General features: G+C 37.0%; 1 protein-coding gene across 50 annotated transcripts in view; it reads right to left on the bottom strand.

The window, feature by feature from the left end:
* TTN (titin) overlaps nt 1-25000 on the bottom strand; it is a 275095-nt gene that overhangs the window by 75735 nt on the left and 174360 nt on the right. For all 50 annotated transcript variants that reach the window (XM_049615442.1, XM_049615431.1, XM_049615432.1 and 47 more), the window contains 43 exons: nt 23563-23686; nt 22769-23035; nt 20918-21015; nt 20108-20276; nt 19753-20019; nt 19386-19652; nt 19017-19295; nt 18517-18925; nt 18291-18415; nt 17923-18189; nt 16883-17152; nt 16490-16792; nt 16092-16394; nt 15619-15806; nt 15394-15508; nt 15014-15298; nt 14761-14912; nt 13924-14071; nt 13591-13768; nt 13079-13200; nt 12697-12984; nt 12291-12587; nt 11987-12173; nt 11413-11528; nt 11018-11317; nt 10521-10820; nt 10326-10431; nt 10029-10225; nt 9640-9945; nt 9265-9543; nt 8367-8666; nt 7951-8253; nt 7476-7838; nt 6853-7155; nt 6420-6719; nt 5671-5967; nt 5275-5559; nt 4890-5183; nt 3377-3676; nt 2955-3263; nt 2676-2866; nt 1845-2274; nt 30-338 (listed from right to left, as the gene is read on the bottom strand). In XM_049615442.1, the coding sequence (XP_049471399.1) occupies nt 30-338; nt 1845-2274; nt 2676-2866; nt 2955-3263; nt 3377-3676; nt 4890-5183; nt 5275-5559; nt 5671-5967; nt 6420-6719; nt 6853-7155; nt 7476-7838; nt 7951-8253; nt 8367-8666; nt 9265-9543; nt 9640-9945; nt 10029-10225; nt 10326-10431; nt 10521-10820; nt 11018-11317; nt 11413-11528; nt 11987-12173; nt 12291-12587; nt 12697-12984; nt 13079-13200; nt 13591-13768; nt 13924-14071; nt 14761-14912; nt 15014-15298; nt 15394-15508; nt 15619-15806; nt 16092-16394; nt 16490-16792; nt 16883-17152; nt 17923-18189; nt 18291-18415; nt 18517-18925; nt 19017-19295; nt 19386-19652; nt 19753-20019; nt 20108-20276; nt 20918-21015; nt 22769-23035; nt 23563-23686 (10696 nt within the window). The remainder of the gene's footprint in view (nt 1-29; nt 339-1844; nt 2275-2675; nt 2867-2954; nt 3264-3376; nt 3677-4889; nt 5184-5274; nt 5560-5670; nt 5968-6419; nt 6720-6852; nt 7156-7475; nt 7839-7950; nt 8254-8366; nt 8667-9264; nt 9544-9639; nt 9946-10028; nt 10226-10325; nt 10432-10520; nt 10821-11017; nt 11318-11412; nt 11529-11986; nt 12174-12290; nt 12588-12696; nt 12985-13078; nt 13201-13590; nt 13769-13923; nt 14072-14760; nt 14913-15013; nt 15299-15393; nt 15509-15618; nt 15807-16091; nt 16395-16489; nt 16793-16882; nt 17153-17922; nt 18190-18290; nt 18416-18516; nt 18926-19016; nt 19296-19385; nt 19653-19752; nt 20020-20107; nt 20277-20917; nt 21016-22768; nt 23036-23562; nt 23687-25000) is intronic.

Here is a 25000-nt window from a genome sequence, read left to right as displayed (position 1 = left end):
AAGACAGAAATGTAATAAAGGGCTGGTACCTAGAATATCAGTGGCAGGGATCTCTCCAGTTGTATCACTTGGTTCAGATTCACCAGCTTCGTTGACAGCTTTCACTCTGAATCTGTACTTCCTGAGTTCTTTCAGATTTGGTACCACACATTCACAGGTAGTTAGCAGTTTGTCTGGCTCATTTACTCTTTTCCAGTCAGTAGTACCTTCTTCTTGCATTTCTACAATGTAGCCTTTGATTGGACTGCCACCATCTTTGGCTGGAGGTTTCCATGCTAGCGAGATGCTAGACTTTGTTTTATCTTTGACCTCTGGGCAAGAAGGTGGGCCAGGTGGATCTAATAAAGAAAAAATATATATATCAAGTTTTGAAGCCAATAGGATGCTAGATTTAATCTACTAAATACTAAAATAGGAATGCCAAAAGAATAAATTACCTTCTAGAGAAGAGAACATAAGAAATAGTCTTTTTTCATTTAGCATTGATGTGAAAACAAAAGAAAGCAGGCAACTCACTGGAATTAGAAAGACTACTCAACTATCTCTAGATAGATTTATATTCTATTTACACACAATTGGTGAAAAGCTATTTTCGTTTTAAAATCCCTTTGAATCTACTAAAAACTTATTTATTTTTTTAGAAAAAATATGTCAGATTATTTATTTATAAATTTAAATCCAAGTTAGTAAACATATAGTGTAATAATTTCAGGAGTAGAATTTACTGATTCATAACTTACATGTAACACCCAGTGCTCATCTCAACATGTGCCCTTGTTAATGCCCATCACCTAGTTAGCCCATCTCCCCACCTGCCTCCCTTCCAGCAACCCTCAGTTTGTTCTCTGTATTTAAGAGTCTCTTATGGTTTGCCTCCCTCTCTGTTTTTTATCTTATTTTTCTTCCATTCCCCTATGTTCATCTTTAATTTAATATTTAAAAAATAATTTTGTCATTAGTTGGGAAACCTTTGAACACAAATTAATCATAATGCCTTTTAGGGACAGGGTCAATGTATGTAATAATTACATAACATTTCTGATGGTGCTTTACAATTATAGAAAGTCTTTTACTCTGTTCTTTTTAACCCTACCTCTTCCTCTCTAGTGCCTAGCACAGTTCCTTGCACATAGCACATGTTCAATATAGCTTGCTGAATGAATGACTGCTTCATTTTATAGATGTACTCCATATAGAACTTAGAGTATTTTAAGTCTTAACAAATAGCTGAATTCTTTTTCTGCAGATAATCTATTCAGATATATAGCAAATATAATTAACCATTAAGGCCATGCTATTTTAATTTTTGAACTTATCTGCTAATAGATCTTTCAGAAGAATTTTTTTTTTTTAATTTCACTTCACAGACTGTGCTTGAGAATCTCGTATCTTTGTTCAATAAATATTATTGAAAAGTTAACATTTGCCTTTTGTTGAACTCCACCTAGAGGGTCTAAACAGGGAGGGAGATAATGTCCACAGTATCTAATTAGGGGTTAGGCGTTTATTTAAGGTAGGAGAGCAGAGAGGAGCTTATAGTCCAGGGTCTCTATTATTGTGATTCCTCATAAAATACTAGGTTTAAACCAAGAATTTAAAAACTATATGATTTTAGGTATGTGTATACATGTGTGTATGTATGCATACGTATAGATATGTGTAGTGTGTATATGTATATGTAGTGTGTATACGTATACACATACATCTATGCTTCTGATACTCTATGAAACTTTTTACTTTAATAAAAAAAAATTTTGTTATAGAAAAACGCAGGCAATTTAAGAGAGAATTATCCATTTAGTGGCTTTGCCCTTTGTAAATTCCGGAAATGGAAGCATACTTACATATAGGATCTCCTGCAACAGCTGGATCTGATGGTTCACTGGGAGGGCCAACTCCTGCCGCATTTATTGCCATTGCTCGGAACTGGTATTTAACACCTTCAATCAAACGCGGAACGTTAAATTCCACGCCTTTCAATCCCACTTTGGTAATTGGTGCTCGGCTAACACGTGACCAGTAGGCACCTCCCTCTTCTCTCTTCTCGAGCCAGTAGCCAGTAATTGGAGACCCGCCATTGTCCAGAGGAGGAGTCCAGCTTACTAGCATCGACCCTTTGGTGCGCTCCAAAACTTTTGGTTTTCCCGGAGGTCCAGGAGGGCGAAAGGGATCTTGAATGACTACTTTATCTGATTTGCACTCATCACTGATTCCATATTTATTCACTGCCCTAACTCGGAACTCATACTGACCATTGGGGATAAGTTTCCAGACCTAGAAATCAAATGAATAGTGATTTCTTAACAACATACTTATGTTGATTTTCACTTATTTTAAAATTCAAGTTATTTTGGTAGGGGAGACTATAAAAATAAATCTATAAAAGCAAATAAATATATAGTTAAAAAATAAATAGGCTCAAATGTGGAGAAAGCATTTTAAAATGAGAATATGTGAATTTATTGTACCTAATACTGGATCTCTCAAGTAAAAAAGAATTTATATACAAATAGTATTTACTAAGTGGCCTTATGTACATGGTGCTAAAAACTGTGCTAAATCTTTTTGTGTGTGGTTTTGAGTTTAATCATTAAATTCCCAGGTTATGCCCTAATGGTGTTAATTCAAAGTCGTGTCCTTTTAATGTGTATAAGTAAATATTTAGAATAGTTTACCCCATATCTCTTCTCTACAGCAGTGTTGGTGACTTCCTCCCATTCACTTTTCTTCCTGCTTGCATCACGTTTGTCAATGATATAATGGGTAATTTCACTGCCCCCATTATCTAGAGGGGCATCCCATGTCAAATAGCAAGATTCAGCCTTAATGTCAGTAACAGCAAGATTTCTTGGTGGTGATGGACGATCTGGGAAGGAACCAACACAGGAGAATGAGAAGGCCATTCTTAAAAAGGTACTGGATTTCATCTTGATAGAAGAAAACGGGTCCCTTACCATATACTTCCACATGAACATTTCGGAACACTGAACCCAGGCGATTGGAAGCAGTAACTGTGTAGGTGCCTTTGTCTTCCCGGACTGCTTTGGGAATGCTAAGCTCCGTCTTTGCCTCACTTCGGGATACTTCTTCCTTGGTTATCTTAAGTGCATCAGTGGGTTTTTCGATCACAGTTTCGTTCTTGGACCACTCAATCTTAGGCATTGGAAGGCCTGTCACATCTGCAGGGATGTTAACAGGCTCTCCTGCCTTAACTTTGATAGTGTCTCCTCGAACAGACAAGCGCAACTTAATAGTTGGAGGCACTGTAAAGAGAAAGGAAAGAAAAAAAAATGCATAGTCCTAAGTATATTTGCTCAACTTATGAAGATAAAGGCCGCGCTGTAAAAGGCACTAAAATCATGCACAGATTCCACACCTTCGTCATCCTGTATGACCACGTTAAGAGGCAGAGATGGTTCACTTTCGCCAATTTCATTGACGGCTTTGACACGGAATTCATACATTTGGTGTTCATCAAGATTTTCAACCAGGAAAGATGTGGTTGGGCAGAGTCTCTTGTTAACTCTTTCAAAGTCAGGTTTGTCGTGACGCCGTTTTTCAATGATATAACCTTGGATGGGGCTGCCGCCATTACTGCGGGGCTCTTTCCAGTCAAGGGTGATAGTGGATTTTGTCCTTTCTGTGTATGTGAGCCTCTCGGGAGATGTTGGAGGACCTTTAACCAGAGGCAAGTTGAAATGACAAGCATGAAATAAATATTCATATAGGAAATAGCATTTCACTTTAAATTAATTATGTGAGAAATAAGTTTCTGTTTGGCAAAACCTTACATCCATCTTTAAAATCCTTCCAAAAACATATCAGTTACCAGAATTATAGGCATTTATACAGGCAGAATTTTTCTTAGAGTAAAAATTATTGATTAAAAATAAATCAAAGGGAATGTAGACTTTTGTTATTTTTAGCATTTTAGATATTTTACCTCTGTCACTGGGAAAGCTTCCAGTCCTAATGAAGTAGGAGAGAAGGTCTGTGAAGTTTTGCTCTGAATGACCAGCTGGGAGCAAAGCGTTTCCTTTATTAAAGGACAGTGCATGTGTCTGCTGAACACACTTAGAACCATGTTGCCTCAAGTGTGGGTTTAAAATGGAGTGGAAAGAGAATTTATGTGACGCTTCTGTAGTTTCGTGGCCCAAAGGACAAAACAAAGCATAACTTTGCATGGTAAAACTAATCTCCTGTTGAACTGTCACTGTAACTGGAAGCAGAGCTTTGCAGTGGAAGCTCAGCTCTGTTTTGATACTTGTGGCACAACTTGAGCTAGAGCAGACACTTTTGAGATGAGCTGTTACAGGGAGGATGTGATGGGATGTCAGTATGCACTACCAAGTGTGTGCAATTTTAGAGTTTCACATTTGCTCATACTGCTTAAGGAGATTTCCTTTGGTTGCTTTTCTACTCTCTGGTGGCTTTCTCTGACTCTGAGCATCCATATCCTTCCAGTGTGGAGACTACTTGAGGGCTAAAGGAAGACTAAGGCATTTATCATAAGGCTGTTGTATATCCTGTAATCCTTCAAAAACAGTGAACTCCCTTTAACTACTAAAGCATTAAATTAATCACTCCAGAGTATTCGATTGCCAAGATGTAGTATTTCTACCTGTTTGTAGGTTGTTGTTAAGCTCTGGTAGATTCAGGTTTTTTCAGTACGTGAAACCATACATGGTTTTGTGCAAAATTACATTGATATTATAGCAAGTATGATATTCTTAAAGTTGCCAGTAGTTTTTTGATTCACCTTTCTTATCACTCTCTTGCTATAGACCATGAGACTCTTGGGAGTTTGAAGTCATAGGGCTCAATAAATAAATGACATAACTAGAAGCAAACAGTATTTACTTTATAAACACAATGAAAACCTCTTTTACCTAGTGGATCAACTGCAAGAATTGGTCCTATTTCAACAGGAGGGCCACAGCCAAACTTGTTCTTGGCAATCACACGGAACATATATTCTTGTCCCTCAAGGAGACCTGTGATGTCACATTTAGATCTCTCAGTCTCTATTGGTTGTCTCCAGGTATGCATCTTAGCATCTTTTCTTTCAATAATGAATCCTGTGATTTCACTTCCTCCATCATCTGCTGGGTCAGACCAATTAAGCAAACACATCTTTCTATTTGTCACAACAGGTTTTAAGTCAAGAACCGGTCCAGGAACATCTGAAAAATTAAAACAAACAAACGTAAAAATCAGTGCAATAAATTGTATCATTTAGAAAAACCCTATGAAAATCCATGTAACATTCCTTACCAAAAACTTCTACCCTGGCTGCTGCAAATTTGGAACCACAGCTATTGGTAGCTGTAATCACATATCTGCCATGATCTTTTCTCAATGCATTCTTGATAATTAGTTCCGATTTGGTTCCAACATTCTCTATTACAACACGGTCTTTATCCAGCTCCCCTTCTTCTATGGTCCATACTTTGGTAGGCACTGGACGACCAGTTACCACAGCTGGAATTCTAAGGGTCTTCCCAGCCATTATTTGTATGCCAGCCTTGACAGAAACATCTAGTTCCACAGTTGGAGGCTCTGTTTAAAGAGAACAGTAATACGTTAGTCCAAGAAAGATGAAAAAAAAAATCCTATGGTGGAAAAATGTCCATAATCTTATTGCATGGATCCATGCAACTTTTAAGTTACCTTGTGGTTCAGCCACAGTAACCGGTCCCGTTTCTCCTGGTGGTCCTTCACCTGCAGCATTGACGGCACTCACTCGAAGTTTATAATCGGCACCCTCTCGGATTTCTTTGACTGTGTACTGACGGACCTTGATCATCTTCTCCGTGCAACGTGACCATTCGTTTGTTCCAACCAGCTGCTTATCAACAAAGTAGCCAACAATTTCCCCACCGCCATTGAAAGCTGGGGGTTCCCATTCTAGTTCAATAGTTGTAGAGCTTGTGTCGGTGACTCTTGGGACAGGTGGCCCAGGTGGAGCTAGAATGAATGTAGATACACAAATCAAAACTCCCAGAAGATTTTAAAATGCACAGTAGCTTACTCTATCCCACTTTTTTTCATAGCGCATTGCATGTAATATGGGGTAAGTATTGCTTTGTGAAACTTTTAAGCTATATGTACAAGATGTTTAAAATTTTACATTGCAACCTTAATATATGTCTGTAGGTATTTAATATTTTGCTTGTTTTTTTGTAAATTTAAGGTGTACAATATGATCTGATACATGCATATATTACAAAATGGTTACCACAATGTTAACACCTCCCTCCCCTTACATAATTAATTATTTTTTTTTGGTACTGATAACGTTCAAGATCTACTCTCTTAACAACTTTCAGGTATATAATATAGTACTTAATTAACTGGATGAAGTGATTTAATTATAGTCACCATGCTGTACCCCACTCTCTTCATAAGAAATTACTTACAGATTGGATCACGTGCTGTTTTGGGGTCTGAAGGCGGACTGAACTTTCCAGGTCCAGCTGCGTTTTCAGCACATACTCTGAAAACATAGGTGAGTCCTTCTAATAGGCCTTCTACATTGGTCTTCAAAGAATTCAGAAGATTTCTGTTGACACGAGACCAATGTGTACTATTAACCTCACGTTTTTCAAGCCAGTAACCCAAGATGGGGCTTCCATTATCTTTTGGTTCATTCCATTTCACTAGCATACTGTTGCTTGTAATGTCTTCTACAATGGGCTTATCGGGTGCATCAGGTGGTTCTGATAAAAAAAAAAATGGCATATTTGAATTAATTCTCTAGTATGACCTAAAAATTCAAGTTTATAAGCTATGATAATGAATATACCCTTGCATATGATAAAAGGCAAAATGTAGATGCTAAAAGAACCTTACCAAATGGATCTTTAGCTATAAATGGCTTTGAAACACATGGCGGTCCAGGCCCAAACCTATTTTCAGCTCTTACACGAAAGAGATACTCTTTCCCTTCAATCAGTTTTGTCACTGAATATTTGCAGTGTCTAAGTGTTGAAGTGACAATAATCCATTCTGAGTCAGGTTTTGTCTTGTCTTTCTTTTCCAAAGTGTAGTTTATAATTTCACTGCCACCATCATCAAGGGGTGGTTCCCATTTACAGAGGACGGAGTTCTTTCTAATATCTTCAAATACAAAGTTGATTGGTGGCCCTGGTGTATCTAATATTTCAAAAGATAGCAGTGATTAAAATTTTGTGTAGAAATGGTTGCAAAGGAAAATGTAAATGTTAGCATGCCCCTTTAACATAAACTTCTGCTTTTTCTACATCTGTCTTTGTATGGCTAACAAATACCAAGGTGGATTGATTTTGTTTACATAGCCAGCAGGAAAAATGGGACTGAGGATAACTTGCTGAAGCTATTTCCTACTTCTTTTATCCCCCTTCCCCACCTCCCCTGCCAAAACCCCTTTTTTAAGTTTTACTGAAACTCTTCATATAGACTTTCTTCCATTGAGAAGTGTAGTTTTACCTACGTACCTAGCACACAGACAGTACAAGGAGCTTTTGCGATACCATGGTCATTTTCAACTTTGATCATATACAGGCCATGGTCAGGTCGGAGAGAATCTCGGACACGTAGCTGAGATTCTCCCTTTTTACTGTTGTCGATACTCAAACGTTGTGTTAGAGGCAGGACAAATGGTTCTTCTTCTTGAACTTCACCCTTCCTCCTCCTAATTGTGGGTTCTACTCGCTTTTTAATTTCTTCTGGTGTAATAACTTTTTCATCCTTTAGCCACGTAATAGTCGGGTAAGGTGACCCAGAAATAGTTGCATCAAGTTCTATTTCATCACCTCGTTTCACTTCTAGGCTTGTTCTCATAATGACTTTTGGAGCATCTGTAATGATTAAAAACAATAATTGTTCTCAATTCTGATCAAAACATTGACAAAACATTATTCTCCTTGATTGTGCCACGGGCAAACAGCAACCCTATTAAACAAAACTTACCAATAGGATCTACAGCTTTGGTTGGAGGAGTGGCTCGAGAAGGTTCACTAATACCAGCAGCATTTTCTGCTCGCACTCTGAACTGGTATTCCTTTCCCTCTTCGAGTCCTTTTGCTGTATAGGTCAGGACTGGTACTAGGTGTTCATTGCATCTCTTCCATTTGTCTTCACCCTTAGCAATCTTCTCTATGATGTAACCCATTATTTTGCTCCCTCCATCATACAAAGGTGGCTTCCATGTAATAGTCATTGCTTTAGCTGTAGGATTATGGACCTCAACATCTACAGGTGGATCAGGGGGTTCTGAACAATAAGGAAAAAAATGGTTAATATGTACCCATGCACAAACCCATCTTTTTTTAAGTAAAAAACTGCATATTAATTCCTAGCTATGTTACATCCATGCCCCAACTTACGCTTTGGATCTTGAGCAATGACCGGATTTTTCAGTTCAATATATTCGCCTCCACCAATCTTGTTGACAGCTTTAACACGGAAGAAGTATTCACCATTTGGTATGAGATCTTTTACAGTCCAAGACAGCTTGTTCTCACCAGACATGACTGGTATGTACGTCCTTCTCCCAGCCTCTCTGCGTTCCAGGACATAATGAAGGATTGGGCTTCCACCATCATATTCTGGAGGTTCCCAGGTTAATTTACAAGAACTCTTGGTCACGTCACTTGCTTTAATATCTTTGCATGGTCCAGGTAGGCCTATCAGAAATAAAGTGATAATTATTATTGTAATCTGAAAAGTCAGCATGTTAAAAGTACACTCTTTCTTTCTCTGAGACTATCCACCTGTTGGGTGGGATAATCTTTGATGTGCTGGAACGCCCCTCTGCCGCCTTATGCTGAAGGCTATTTAGCGTCATTGGCCCCAATTACTAAACATATGTAACTCCTCTGAGTTTTTGTTCTAAGTGAAAATCACCCCCACCCAATTTTTAAACATCATCTGTGTGGGAGGGGGCAGAAAGTATTACTAATCCTGGTGAGTACACTATGGAAAAATGCAAGTACAATTAATAAATGAATATTGGCAATTTAAACATTCTTTGGGTATGCTGTATCTTTTATTTAGTACTTCACATGCCAATAATTACAACAGAAGTAAATTAGTTTAATCAGAGTTTAACTAGCAATTTCATTTCTATAATTACTTGTTTTCCAGATGATTTCTTTCCATATGAGAAGCAATTTAGTTTACAAATAGCCAACTCATGAAGCCCTTTATACTAACACTACAAAGTTAACTAATTTTCCCAATGTGTGAAGAATAATATCTTGTATTTCATCAAAGACTGATTACCTATGACTTTGACATTGATTGAGGCAGTTGCTGAGCCAAGCTTATTCTCTAGTGTAATGGTATAAACTCCAGCATCTGCATGGACACTCTTGGGAACTTCGAGGTGTGCAGAGATATGATCATTCTTCATTGTTAATCTGTCACTTGCTTTAACTTCTTTGCCATCTTTATGCCAACTAACAGTTGGAACTGGGACAGCTCTGAAGGGAACAGGAATTCTTAACTTTTCACCTTCAATAACAACAATGTCATGAGTCTCCATATCAATTGTTGGCTTGCCTGTAAGATATCCAAAAAGGAAAAAAAAGATATGTCAAAATGCAATGTATGATAAGCAAAGTCTGTTTTATTAATTGAAAGAAACTGTGTTCTTACAGTCTGGGTCTTTGGCAACCACATTTTCAGAGATTTCAGATGGCTCACTGACACCAACAGCATTGACAGCTCTCACTCTCAGAACATACTCCTTGTCAGGAACAACACCTTCTTCAACTTTGAATTTCAAGTCTTTAATTGGGCGAGAATTAACTCGCATCCATTTCTCAGTGCCTACCGGACACATTTCAACATGATATCCTATAATAGGACTTCCACCATTTTTCTCTGGAGGCTTCCAGGCAATGGCGATGTGCTTTCTCCCAGCATCAGTCACATGCAAATCAAGGGGAGGTGAAGGAGGACCTGAAAAAAGAGTGAAACATTCACATCCACAATCTCGTCATCAAGCTCTAGATGATATCCTTTGTTTAATTGACACTACTTACTTGTTGGATCTTCAATTGACAGGATTTCTGTGGGTTCGCTTGGGTGACCAACTCCAGCTTCATTTTCTGCCCGAACCTGAAACTGGACCTCTGTTCCTTCAATGACATCAGTTACTCTGAAGTTACAGTCAGGTCCTGAGGTCTTTCCAGCTTTCACCCAACGGGTACCTAACTTTTCTTTCTTCTCAATGATATATCTATTGAAATAAAGCAGTTCATTAGTGTTAATAGAGAAAATACAGTTAAGAATTTTCAGCTGAGTATAAATTATCCTTTGTAAATTAATTAAAATTCTACCTTTGTATTGGTCTTCCACCATCATTTTTAGGTGGTTCCCACTTCAGGTCAACATGTCGCTTGGTTACATCAACCACTGTCAGAGCATAGGGTGGTCCAGGGGTGGCTGGAAGCAAAACATTCAATAGTTAGAAAAAACAGAGGGAAAAATGATAATCCAGTACGAACAGTGTCACAAATATTAAGTTAGCATACTAAAGGTGTCTTTGGCCAGAACAGAGTCCTCAACTTCACAGTAGTCACTTTGTCCTATGGCATTTTCTGCAGCAACTCGGAACACATATAAAGAACCCTCTGTCAGTGGGGTTACTGTGCACTTGGTGTCCTTGACAGTTGTGTCCACTGTTTGCCAGCCTTTTCGCCTCACATCTCTCTTTTCCACGATATAGTTGGTGATGGGGGACCCTCCGTCTTTCTCAGGAACTGTCCACTTGAGGTCTGCTGTATTTTTTGTGATATTAATAACTTCAAGCCAGCGAGGTGGTGATGGAGGATCTAAAGAAGAAAAAAAGAAAAATTCAATTTTTTTATTGTCCAATACTCAGTCTTCACTGAATTCTCTAGCAGTCACTAGGAAGTCACATAGCAATGATGAAGCAATCTAGTTATGAGTTTTTCATATTTTCTCATACTGTAGTTCTCAGACCTACATTAGAGGAATTTATATACACTAAACATCAAGAGTGACTTACACAGCTTTTCCCTGCAGAGCACAGGGTCACTGGGTTCGCTGGGCTCACTTTCCCCAGCCTTGTTCACAGCTCTAACTCGGAATGAGTATTCCTGCCCTTCCATGAGACCCTTGAGAAAATGCTGAGTGGTGGGAACACCTTCAGCCACTCGGACCCAGTCCTCCGTTCCAGTCTTTAGCATTTCAATGACATAAGACTCAATCTTTGCCCCTCCATCATGTTCTGGCTTTGTCCAATTCAACATCAATGATGTTTTGCCTACATCTTTCACAGTTGGTTTTCCAGGAGGCCATGGAGGATCTGCAAACCAATGAAATGAAACCATGATTTAGGTTTGTCAAAAAAGGAGTTAATATAAGCTTCAAAATGACCACATAAAAATATATAAACAATACCTATTGGATCCTTTATTAAGATTGGTTCAGTTGATCTGCTTGGTTTTCCAGGTCCGGCAAGATTTTCAGCCAACACACGGAATCTGTATTTTTTCTTATTGGTGAGACCTTTCACTCTGAATTAGGGACAAAGTATGAGTTGAATACCATGATAAGCAGAAGCCTCTATGTATTTTACATGGAAGGAACTAATTTATTTAAATTGTGAAAAACTGATTTGGAAATTTAACTGAAAATATTTCAATATAATTTTAAAATTGCCTTTTAACTTTCGATTTGATTGAATGTACTAATGTAATTCTAAGATCTATAAAAAATCATGATCATAATATACTGGAAGACCAAACACTTTGAAACTCACAGAAAGTTAATATTTTATAGTAGGAAATTAAGAAATGTGCCCTTGAATGGAATTTATATCATTTCTTAGATCATGTGGTAATACAAAATATAAGTACAAATAATTTAAAATGTTATGGTTAATATATAAGAATTTGTAATCAAAATGAATGCTTGAGAATTAAAAATTGTATATACTGCTGTCTTAACACCTTGATGGAGATATTGGACATACCTATATGTTGTGTCCTTTATTGGCATTTTATTGCATCTAACCCATTTATCAGTATCAGGATCTAATCTTTCAACCCAGTATCCAGTGATTGGGCTTCCTCCATCATCGTCTGGCTCACACCATGTGAGAGTAACTGCATCCTTAGTGATATCAGAAGGTTCTAGGCGAGTTGGAGGTCCAGGTGGATCTATAGGTAGGATAACGATGTGTTATATGCCCTATATATAAATATGACACCCAAATCCAAGTTTGACACAAGTATCTTTTTAAAAATTTTTGGCCAACTTATTAAAGAGAAACTTACCAAATGGATATTTAGCTGTTACTGGAGTAGCCTGAACTGGTTCACCAACACCATACATGTTTTCTGCAGCAACTCTGAAGATGTATTCTTTGTTGGGTGTTAATTTGGTTGCCTTGTAGTTTGTATCCTTGACAGTTGATGAGAGCTTGTGCCACACTTCACTGTCAGTTGCTCTTCTCTCCACAACATAGTTTGTGATTTTAGACCCACCATCATCTCGTGGGGGGTTCCATGTTAGAAGACATGACTCATTGGTCACTTCTGTGATGTCAAAAGCAGCTGGTGGTCCAGGTTTGTCTGTGGATGACATTATACACTCAGGAAAAAATCATTTAAAAAATCATGTTTTATTTTTAAAAGTAACTGAAATGAGTCTGTGCATTTTTTAAATGATGGCCTCTCTTACCTAAGACATTCACTTCTACCACAGCAGTGGCCCGACCACAGACGTTGACAGCCTCGATGATGTATGTGCCAGTGTCACTTCTCTTACTATCAATGATGGTCACTGTGGATTTTTTAGGAACATTTTCAATGGTGATTCTTTTGTCCTGCTTCAGAAGCATATCGGCTTTTGTCCAAGTTATTTTAGGTTCAGGTTTTCCAGTTACAGTGGCAGGAAGTTCAATTTTAGTTCCTGCTTTTACAGTGAGACCAGCAAGGAGCTTCACATCAAGGAAAATTTCTGGAGCCTCTGAAATTGGAAAAGATGATTTATAATGTTAGCAAGCTCAAACAAAATTAAAAGCAGAGGCCTGGTTAATAATACAAAAACCAAAAATAAATACCCTGTGTATCCACAGCCTGGATTTCATCTGTGGGTTTGCTTGGTTTGCTAGCACCTTGCCTGTTCAGGGCCTTCACGCGGTAGGCATACCATTTGCCTTCTTCAAGACCTGTTACTTCCATTCTATCAGAAAATAAAATGGTATATTTTACTATAATGCACACAACCTGTTTTATATGATCTTTCTAAAATTCATACCTTCTCTTCGTATAACACTATTTATTCCTTAAATTAATTCTGGATTGCTTCAGTATTATAACTAATGAACACCTTGGGTAGGGGATAAGTTCAGTAGCACTCTTTAAAGTCGGACAAGCACACCAGAGGAATTATCAATGAAAAAAACTAATAGATTTTCTAAAAGAAAAACACTAATTTTAGTAAGATGAAACATTTACTCTTGTGTCAAATAATTATAAAAACCTACTCTGTGCACTTGTTGGAATGAGCACTGGGTGTTGTATGTAAGCCAATTTGACAACAGATTATATTAAAAACAAACAAAAACCCTACTTTGTGTCTGCAACTGGTTCCCCACAGGCAACCCATCGATCCGAACCACGTGGACATTTTTCAACTATATATCCTTTGATGCGTGAACCACCATCATATTTAGGTGGATCCCATGTTAGGAAGATGCTGTTGGCTGTTCTATCTCTCCATTTAACATTCTCTGGTGGGTCAGGTACCGCTATAAACATTTTAAAGAGAGTCAGTGTTAGATAGGCCATCTATGAAATCTCCATATTGCCTGCCCCTGCCGTTCCCCCATAAATTCGACTCCTGGTCTCAAAGCAAAAAAAGGTAACAAGAGGCTCCATAAGCAACCATCAAGAATGTACTCACTTGCAGGAGCTGACATATTTACAGGTTCATCAACATAAGCAGGTTCTCCTGGGCCACACTTGTTACGAGCACAGACTTTAAATAAATATTCTTTCCCTTGAACAAGATCAGGAACTGTGAATTCTAGGTCAGGCACAAAGTCCATAACCTGGGACAAAGAAATATAATTACTCGTTTCTCAAAAGCCTGAGTCAAAGATTTTTACGACAAGCAGTGATACAAATGGAAAATTTTTTTAATGGTAAGGGTTATTAATTTTACACTAGGGAAAAATTTGCAGAGTAAGACACAATATTTGAACCTTATATTAAGGTGAGACTTTCATAACTTATACACATTAAAAAGGTGTCAAATAAGGTATTGGTTCTTTCCACCAGCTTGGTTATTAGAAATATGCTTTTAAATCAAGGTAAAAAACAATAATGAGAAATGAATAAATAACAGTAATAAACTGAAGAGAAAACAAATGGTAGATTGGGCCAACTAAGATAATCTAGTGGAGTGAGAAGTTTGATGACCAGGGAGTTAAATACTTAGTGTCCTTAGAATGGCTGATCGTTTCATAGGGCACACTGGATACTCATCAGGTACCAAGTGAATAGGTAATTTTATTTTTTAGCAAACAGTAGAAAATTTGGTAAGGCACAAAATAAGGTAGTTATACCAAATCTTGGTTGAACTACCTCAAGAAGCATTAGCATCAAGGCATTTAAGAGAAGTTTTTGGGTCTTTTTCAGCAAGGTAAATTTAAACCATGTAAACTGTGCATGGCATCCCAGCATTCTGGGATTCCCCCCACTCTTTTTTCTGTGAGTTGCATTGCTGCTCAAAACTCACTTTAGTCCATGTTTTCCGGCTGACTTCTCGCTTTTCAACAACATATCCAGTTAATGGACTCCCTCCATCATCATCTGGTGGTTCCCAAGTCAAATGTACTGAGTCCTTGGTTATCTCATCAAATTTCAGTTCTTTGGGTGCACTTGGGCGAGCTGAAAAAAAAGGTAGTCCAAAATCAATATCGGTAATAGATTGAACCAATATTTGTTAATACTGTCAAATCACCATATGTAACAAAAGTTTAGTTCCTTACCAATCACATTGACGTCAATTTCCCCAGAAATTACTTTTACGGGATTTTCTAATTTCAGTGTATAAATGCCCTTGTCTGGACGTTCACTTGGAGAAATGACAAGTTCAGCATAGGCAGATAAGGTTTTCATTTTCACACGGTCCCCTGCTTCTAGTACTTTATCTCCAAAAGACCAGGTTGCAGTTGGCCTTGGATAGCCTGTACTTGGAACCAGGATCTTGATAGGATTCGGGACAATAACTTCTAGACCATCTTTAAATGCACTTAAGTCCATTGTTGGTTCAGCTACCAAAAAGAAAAATTAATGAGTCTCCAGCACTATATTTAAGGCTATTAAGCTATATTAAGCTATTAAATCTAAAAATAAAATATCCACTTACCAAATGCATCATCAGCAGTTAGAGGACCAAGAATTTCAGATGGATCTGAAACACCAGCTTCATTTTCTGCAGATACTCGATATAAATATTTATTTCCTTTTTGTAATCCAGTAACCTAAAGTATGAATCAATAGTTGTAAGAAAAATACACACACACACACACACACACATACATTTAAGTCCATGATCATACATTGAATATTTTTTTAGATATAAGCTCCCTACCTTGTAAGTCAGTTCAGGGACAAGTTTCATATTGCAACGAATCCAATTATCTTTTCCTTCTTCACACCGCTCAATTATATAACCCAATATTGGACTTCCTCCATCTTTCAGAGGAGGTTCCCATGTGAGCTGAACTGATGACTGAGTCTGATCTGAGGATTTTAGGTTCACAGGAGGACTTGGTCTCTCTGGAATGGAAGAAAGAGTTGGAACATACCATTGAATTCAGTAACAGTTTGTTAAGATAACGTGTAACCATTGCTATCATCTGCATTAAAATAGCAGGTTTACTGAATTCACTGAGTAAAAGTAGGCACAGCCTGGATTTCTATGATAGGCACAGCCTGGATTTCTATGATTTTGCTCACATCTTTCTGATGTTCTATCTTTTCATTAACTCCAATTTATTTTAATTAATAGACTTAATTTATGGATTTCATGAAGTAATTATTTCCTTGTTTTGATGAGCTTACCAATTGGATCAGCAACTTTGACAAAAGGTGTGGCTGCACTTGGTTTTCCAACTCCAATGCGGTTTTGGGCTCTGACCCGGAAACTATACTCCTGTCCTTCTACCACATCAGTGACAGTTGCAGATAGATCTTCAGCTCTTACTGTCATGGCAGTGTCCCATCTGATAGAAGTCTTGTCTCTCAATTCAATAACGTAGTTTGTGATCACAGCTCCTCCATCATACTCTGGCGGTTCCCATGTCAGTGAAACCCCAAATCTATTTATGTCAGTGATGGTTACATTCAAAGGAGGGCCTGGAACATCTGGATTTCATCAAAGAAGAAAACATAGGTTTCGGGTTAAATCAGAGATAAAAGCAAAGATAAGCTAGTTTGCAATTTACTTAAAAACTTCTTACCATATTTACTCCTTGCTTCTACAGGATTGTCAGTTTCTACTGGTTCACCAGTGCCAACTCTGTTTCTTGCACTGACACGGAACAGGTACTCAACTCCGCCTTTCTGTAGTCCAGTGACAGTGAACTCACAACTATCTGCACGGTCAGTGGCCAGAACCCAGGTCTTTCTTTTGATGTCACGTCTTTCAACAACATAACCTATGATTTTGCTTCCGCCATCAGTTAATGGTTCTTCCCAACCAAGGCTTACTTCACCATCAAATGTTTCTGTCACTTCTAAGTTGCGAACTGGCCCTGGAACATCTGAAATGCACATATACAAATTTTTTTAGTGTGCTGTCATGCTTTTAATTGTGCTTTGCCAATCAAGTCCCAAGTGATTTAAGAGCTTACCAATAACTTTTAAATTGATGAATGCTTCTGCTTTTCCATGTTTGTTCTGAAGCACAATTTTATACCTTCCTTTGTCTCCTTTCTTAGCTTCTAAAATTCTGAAAGAAGTTTGTTCAGCTGTAGTATCAACAGTTTTTGAAGACAGAGCTTCATTTTCTTTAAACCACTCGGCTTCTGCTTTAGGGTAGGCATCATAGGGCACCACCATTGTCAGAGGCTGGCCAACATCAACCACAAGATCTTGATCGCCTGTCTTGATTTTAGGTGCAGCTGGTGAGAAAAATAACACGTGAATGCTTTTGACTTATATGTTGTAGTCCAGTTACACCATAGCTTCTTTACTATGCATTTGTTAGCAAATATCAGTGATACAACCTTGGAAATATATCACAGTAACTTTCTAGCACAGAACACTGACTGACTTAGAGTTCTCATGGCTTATTTTGCAAATTGTCAGACTTGAAAACAGAGGATTAAGGATGATTTTTATATCATCCATAAAATCTCCATTCTTTGCCAAAATTAATAATGGAGAACTAAACATAGTACAAAACATGTTTGTTTTTGTGAAGTGGGCGTGTCATACTTAGGGATAAACCAGACAAACTACCTAGGTACAAGAGGAACACTAATGGCTTTTTCATAATGTCAACCAATAAGGATGCCTTGGAAGCTTGAATCAGGATGAAAACAGACCTAAGAGGCTCCATGGGGTTTGGAAAATAGAAGAAACCTGAGTTTGCCCTAAGTCCAGGTTTTTGGGGATGACTTTCAAGGTACTATGTCAATTCTAGGTACTAATGAACAGCCACCATGTGCCAGGAACTGTTCAAGGTTCTGGCAAGTAAAGAAAAATGCTATCAATTACCTCTTACTCAGGACACCCTTGTGGTAAGAGAAATTAGAATAGTCACATGTGGGTGGAGCCTAACAGAAATTAAAGGCTTTCACAGGCATTACCTCATTAATTGCAAAATCTGAAACTTACAATGCATCTGTGATATTGTGAGGATATTTGAAAATAAAAGAAAGGCATTTACCTGCCAGTTCAAGCTTAGCTCTGGCTTCTTTGTCTTTGGCAATAAATCTGTATTCACCCTGGTCACGAGGTTGAATATTACAAATCTGTAACCTGTGTATCTTTCCTTCACTCATCATCTGATGTTTGTCACCCTGAACAACAACCATGTTATTTCTTAGCCACTGGACTTCCACCTTATCTTTGTTGAGCTCAGCCAAAAAGACAACATCAGCACCAGGGGCTTCAAGAATATCTTGGGGAGGCCTGATGATCTCAACAGGGATTTCTGAAAAAAATGCAAAATGAATACAAACATGTTCATATTTGGGTTCACAACCTTTAAAAACTGGTGCTAATATTAAAATTGTCCTTTCACTCAGTGTGTACCTTCCACAAAAAGTCTAGCTCGAGATTTTCTGTCTTCTACTCCACAAGCATATTCACATTCATCATCCAGCCTGCAATCTTTGATAATGAGTCGGTGTATACTTCCATCTTTTTCAAATTTGTATCTAAGAGAAGAGATTGAATTATTGGTTAGCTTGCATAATGATCACTAAATTGTCAAATGTGTAATAGTTACAGAAATAGAGATTAAGAAGCTTCCACTTACTTTTTGCCTTCTTTGATTTCTCTCCCATTTCTGTACCATTTCACATTTGCTTTCTCTCTGGACAGCTGGCAGGAGAAGACTGCATCATCAAACTCAGTGACTGTCTGGTCTTCTAAGTGTTCTACAAATTCTGTCGGGGCTTCTATGATCAGAAGCTCAGCAACAGATTTATCTTGTCCAGCAGTAACAATGTATTCACCCTCATCTGGGAAGCCACAGTCTTTAATGATTAGAGAGTGTTTATATTTATCAATTCTGTATAAAACACGGTTGTCGAAAGCCACCTCTTCTCCATTTTTGGTCCACTTCAGTGTTACGTTGAGACGATTCACCTTGCACCAGAATGTGACAGATTTCTTCTCCATTGTTTCAATATCTTTAAGAGGCTCAATAATCCTAAGGTCTTCCTCTGTTATAAAGGAGAAGAATAATGTTGATTTTAACTATTTTCATAATAGACATTGACTTAAAAACTCCTTAATGCCACATAACTTACTTACCTTCTACTATCAGATTAGCTGCACTCTTAACATTTTCACCTCTGTGATTGGTCAGAGACACACTATAGTTGGCTTGGTCATCTAATCGTGCGTCTCTAATTCGGAGTGTGTAAACCAGGTCTTTTTGGAGAATAATGTATTTTGAACTATCAAAGATGGCCTCTTCATTTCTGAACCATTTGGCTTTGGCACCTTCTGTATTGACTTCACAGTTGAAGATGACTTCCTGTTGTTCCTTTACACGGGTGTCCTTAAGAGGAACTACGATCCTGAGTTTTTCTGAAAGCAACCAACAATTCTCATAGTATGAAGAAGGACCAAGGTGGTAGAGACAAACATAAGTAAACCCAAGGAACAAAACAAACTTACCAATTACTGTCAAGTGAGCTGCTGCTCTGGCGGCCCCAACCATGACTACATAAGTGCCCATGTCTTGTAATGTGGCATCTTTCACAACTAGGATCCTCTTTTTGCCATCAGCAATAATGTCATATTTGTCTCCAGATTCAAGTGTCTTATCATCCCTCTTCCACTGGACTTCAAAGCTTTCCTTTGATATAGAGCAGACAAATTCGGCCTTTTCTCCTTCAAGTATTTCAAGATTTTGAGGCTTTGAGATAAATTCAGCAGCAAGTTCTGGAAAGAAGCGGTTGTGAGGTATTAAAAACTTCAGCATTTGCACCTTAAATACATCAAGTATGAATTCTTAGAATATTATTTATTGTGATTTTCATACCATGTACTTTGACTTTGCCATCAGTTCGAGAACTTGGGAGTCGGCAGTTGTAGTTGCCAGCATCCTCAAGGTGAGCGTTCTGAATGATCAGGATTCTCTTTCGTCCATCCGTAAGTATTTCATACCTTCCTGTTTCAATGATCTCTTCATCCCCTTTGTACCAAATCACTTCTGCTCCAGGCTTGGAGACTTCACAAACCAGCTTTATAGTGTCTGTTTCACTAACTTCAACGTTGCTAAGATTTTTTGTAAAGACAGCTTCTTCTTCTACAAGAATAACAAGAACATTGAGTTAAACCGAATTTTTTTTTTTTCTTGAAACGTATACCTCTCCAAAGAAAGACTTTATTCTTACCTAGTACGGTCAGCATGCCAGAAGTTCTTGCTGTCCTTACTTCACAGGAATATTCTGCCTCATCATTCAGTAGACATTTGTTGATGACAAGAATGCGCACTGCTCCCTTAGATATGATGTCATATTTTTTGCCCTTTTTAATTTCAGCACCATCTTTAAACCAGTGAACCTATATTTAAGGTAAATAGATACTTTTCTCAGGGTTTTTTTTTTTTTTTGGTTCCTTCACATATGTGTCCTTAAGAGGAACTAGGATTCTGAGTTTTTTTGAAAACAACAAAACTATGGTGTAAAGAAGAACCAAAGTGGTAAATACAAATACAACCTAAACCCAAAAGGACAAGAAGAAATTTCTTCAGTTATTGTTAAGTGAACTATTATCAGTTATTAAAGATAATAGGATCATGTAAGTTGAGAGTCACAGAGGGTTTTAGATATCATGCACACTAACTCTTTGTTTTCAGGATGTGTGAACTGAGACAACAGTAGTAAATGAGGCATGAAATTGCAGATATTTATTCTTAGCCTAAGAAAATAGCAATTCCATATGGCCCAAACCAATAATATCTGAGTCTCCTGATTGTGAGTCCATTGTTTGTCAAGTAATAGTAAATGAATAATACTAAAAAGAAAACAATTAAATCAAGTATGTATTTCATACCAAAGTGACAATCTTTAATTTAAAAGTAAAGTGATTATCAGAGGTAAGTTTGATTCACTCTTTTTTTTTTTTTTTTTTTTTTTCCATTTTGGCTAGACTAAAAGTAAAGGCATATGACAATACAAGATAGCAACCATACAATCACAGACCTTAGCATTTTCTCGGGAAATTTCACACTCAAACCGAGCCATTTCTTTTTCTTTAACTTGAAGATCAGTGAGTGGTCTTAAGAATTCCACATGAGGAGCTGTAAGAGAAGGTCATCAGAATTCAAAATGAGACTTCTAGAATTTACTCTAACATTACTGTGGTGCATATTAAGATAAAGTTCGTCTTTTGCAGGACCTTTCCATTTTAATAGGTTACAACAGATTTTGAAAGCACTTGGAGCTGCCATTCAGGTATGATACTTTGCTTTTATTTTTTACATATCTCTGTAGTTTTCATGAAATTATATTGCATGCTACATGTTCAACTCATTATATATCTATATCTGTTATCTATCAATCAGTAATGAACTCAGTTCTTCTGAATAACTGAAAGAAAAATTCCCATTGATACTCTTCCAGAGTTGAAAGTTGATATTGTCGAAGGAAACACCGGTAGCAAAGAAACATTATTTTATTTAAGGCAGGCAACATAATCTTTAAGAAATTAGCAGAATCCAATGATAATGCAGCTTGAAGTGCTATTACTAGTCTTGTCTATGGCTAAGAGGCATGAGTCAGTCTGCAATTGAAGTCACACATACTTAGCTTTTTTTGTTTTCTTTCATCTTCAAAGATGTTCACATATAAGACAGGCATGAAATCTATTAGTGCAACAAAGCAATGTGTTTTGTATGGGAGGGTAATTTGGTTTTTCACATCTCTTGTTTCATTTATCTCCAGAATTAAGTCAGCAAATGTATAGGATCAGAGAGCTGCCCTTTGCCCCTCCTTCTTTTAGGGCTCCTTGTGAGTCCTCCCAAGGATGATTGTTCTTGATCAGTGAAATTCTGGGACACAAATGCTGGCCAATAGGTTTGAAGACATGCTCAGTGTGGCTGAGCTTTCTTGGAGTGGTGACAAAACAGATGACAAAGGGAAGAAGGAGACCCAAGAAACTACTCTGTCATAAGCTAAAGCAGAACAACCACAAAGTGGAAAGAATAAAACAATACAAGATACATGGAAGCACAATCAAAGCCACTATTTTGTAGCTGTTGACAGATGAGAAGCAACTAAACCAAACAACAGCAATTGCACAAAAATATACATTGAAAATGTTATCACCAGACAAATGAATGAATGAATGAAGAAAATGAACTAGCATGTGACATTTGGAAAAGAGATGTTGTATTTTTCACCAGAGGAAGAAGTAATGTTAACAACCATTAGATTCCTCTTCATTCACAGGACTCCAAGAATCCAGGCTTTGCTCCTTCTTATTATCCTTTCTTATTTTCAGAGATAGTATTATGTGAGTGGGCTATGTCATATTACAGCAGACCTTAGCGTGCTCCTACTCAAACTGAAATTTCGTACTCATTTTCTAGTTGTTCCTGACATCTGAGAATTCATTCTTTCCAAGTAGAAATTGCTTTCCTTTCTTTTCTTTTCTTTCTTTTCTTTCTTTCTCTTTCTTTCTTTCTTTCTTTCTTTCTTTCTTTCTTTCTTTCTTCTCTTTCTTTCCCTTTTTTTTTTTAAAATCATGACTCCTTTCTTGTCTCTTTCATTCAATTTGTCCTTATCTGTTTCAGAATATTCCTACAGTAGCCTTACCCCCTGGTCAGAAACATAGTGAAAGTGATCGATATGTCCTTATCAGACCAGATGTAATAGAACTTTTCTTTCCTTTTTTTTTTTTTTTAAACACATAAAGATCATGTTAGGTCAGTATCGATACCATAAGTTGCCAAGAAATGCAGTTAGGCCAAGAAGGGCATGCAAAAAGTGCTGGTTTTTTTGTTGTTATCAAAGAGTTGCAAATGAAAAGTCCCATGTCAGAAGAATACTTACGCACGACATTCAGGTTACAGGAAGTCTTAAAATCCTTAGCATCACAAGTGTATGTTTTAATATCTTCTGGGGTACAGCCATGTATAATAAGTTTTCTGACCCTGCCATCAGCAACAATTTCATACTTCTTGCTTTTGAGGATTTCTGTCCCATTTTTGAACCATTTCACCTTAGCATTTTCTCTGGATACTTCACATTCCAATACTGCGGTGGCTTCTTCTTCGACCGTCTGGTCCTCAAGAGGCTTAGTGAACTCAACGGGGGGTTCTGAAAGAATCACACTAATTAGCCAAGGTATTTTTCCTTTCCTTCTCCAAGAGTTTGAGCACCTCCTCAACTTTCTTCTGATATCGCCAGAGCTTTTCCTGTTTTTCAATTTCATTTGCAAGTTTTGATTCCATTTGGATGGTTTCCTCTAATAATGATGTTTCACCATTATTTGTACATACAGAGGAAAGGTGTTGTTTTAAAAAGTATGAAACATCAAGGAAATAATGGCCAAATCTTGATTAATGAAGTGATAGATACCTAGTTTGATAATAATTCTTCCTCTAGCCATTTATTGAATGCAACATAAACAGTTGGGAGGAAGTAAAACACATTCTAGTCCATTTTGACTTTTTTTTTTTTCTTTTACAGTCTGTGACCTAATTTGTTAGGCCAAAAAATAAAATTTGGATCTTTGGTGGATTTTAATGATCTATGGAACTAATCATAAAAAGAAAATTGAGAGTTGACATTATTTATGAACCTCCACATTATACCACGTTTTTGAAAATAAACCTTGTAATTACCTTTCACAAAGAGGTTGGCATGAGTTTTGAAATCTTTTGCTCTCAGTTGGACTTCTCCAGCATCTTCTAACTTTACATCCCTCAGAGTAAGTGTATGAACTCTTCCTTCTGAACGTGGGACCACCTATTTTTTTTTTTTGAAAAAAGTGCAGTTTAAGACTATATGAAATAGCAATTCTCTCTCTCTCTCTCTCTCTCTCTCTCTCTCTATATATATATATATATATATATATTTAATTCACTTAGTCAACAGTTTAGAATAGTGCTTTCCAAGTTGTTTTATAATCATATATACAGCACATATGCCTTTGAAAATGATTTTAACCAGTAGTTTGGAATCTTTTAAGGAAGTTTTAGGCTTTCATAGTTGCCTTACATAATTACTAGGTGGCCTTTTATGTTGAAATGCCTAGGAAATTTTCTGTTTATACTTATGTGTATATATTTATATAGATAAATATTTTCATCCATTCTGCCACTGAGCCTTTATATATATATATATATATATATATATATATATATATATATACACACACACACACACATATATGTATATATATGTATATGTGTATATGTATATATGTATATATATGTATGTATATATGTATATGTATATGTGTATATATATATATATATATATGAACTTAGAGAAGCTAAATAATTAAAGGAAAGGAAAAAATTAATTCACAATCCTGTGATCTTAGACTATCAAGACAAATACTGCCATTGCTGTTAATATTTGGATGATAAATTCTTGTTGTAAATGCAACCTTTGATGGTTTGAGGAAGAAGTCTGTAGGAAAATGAATTGTCCAAAAAGAATACACCACCTTGATATGGACTGCCATTAGGTCCCATAAATGTGGCTTATACAATTGGAAATCAGGCTACAGACAGGGCCATCCTGACAGTAATCACAATACGACAATCAGAGTTTCTTCTATGAAAGTCTGTGAGATGCTGTGCCCTGTCATTGGGATTCATTCTGCACCACTTAAGAGTTCATTTAGAGTTACGAATAATGTAAACATTTTTTACCAGTGAAACTATTTATTATGCTGGTGTGAATGAAAGAGTCAGGAATAAAGTTTCATATGAAGATTTTTCTTAATTAAGAGCTGGGCATGGCTATTAATAAAACTACCTTAATAATTGAGAACAGGTCAAAGACATAATAAGGGAAAACAAACAGATAGGAGAAGGTAATTAAGATATGTCTTAATAACATAGCTACTTATTCAACATGGTGCTTGAATGGGAAAAAATTGTTTTTGTAATGATGTTTCAATATAAATTTGAATATAAATTTTGTACTGTGTGTTAGGGCTATTCTTTTAAAGTATTTCAGATCCCAACCCATCCACAGATATAGCTTCTCTGTTTACACATTATTTTATCATTTAAATTCCTCTGAGGATACTTTAGAATACTCTGTTAC

This window comes from Panthera uncia, assembly GCF_023721935.1.
Source record: "Panthera uncia isolate 11264 chromosome C1 unlocalized genomic scaffold, Puncia_PCG_1.0 HiC_scaffold_3, whole genome shotgun sequence".
Classification (NCBI taxonomy): Eukaryota; Metazoa; Chordata; class Mammalia; order Carnivora; family Felidae; genus Panthera; species Panthera uncia.
Note: the sequence above shows the minus strand (reverse complement) of the source record. Positions and strands in the feature narration are given on the sequence as shown.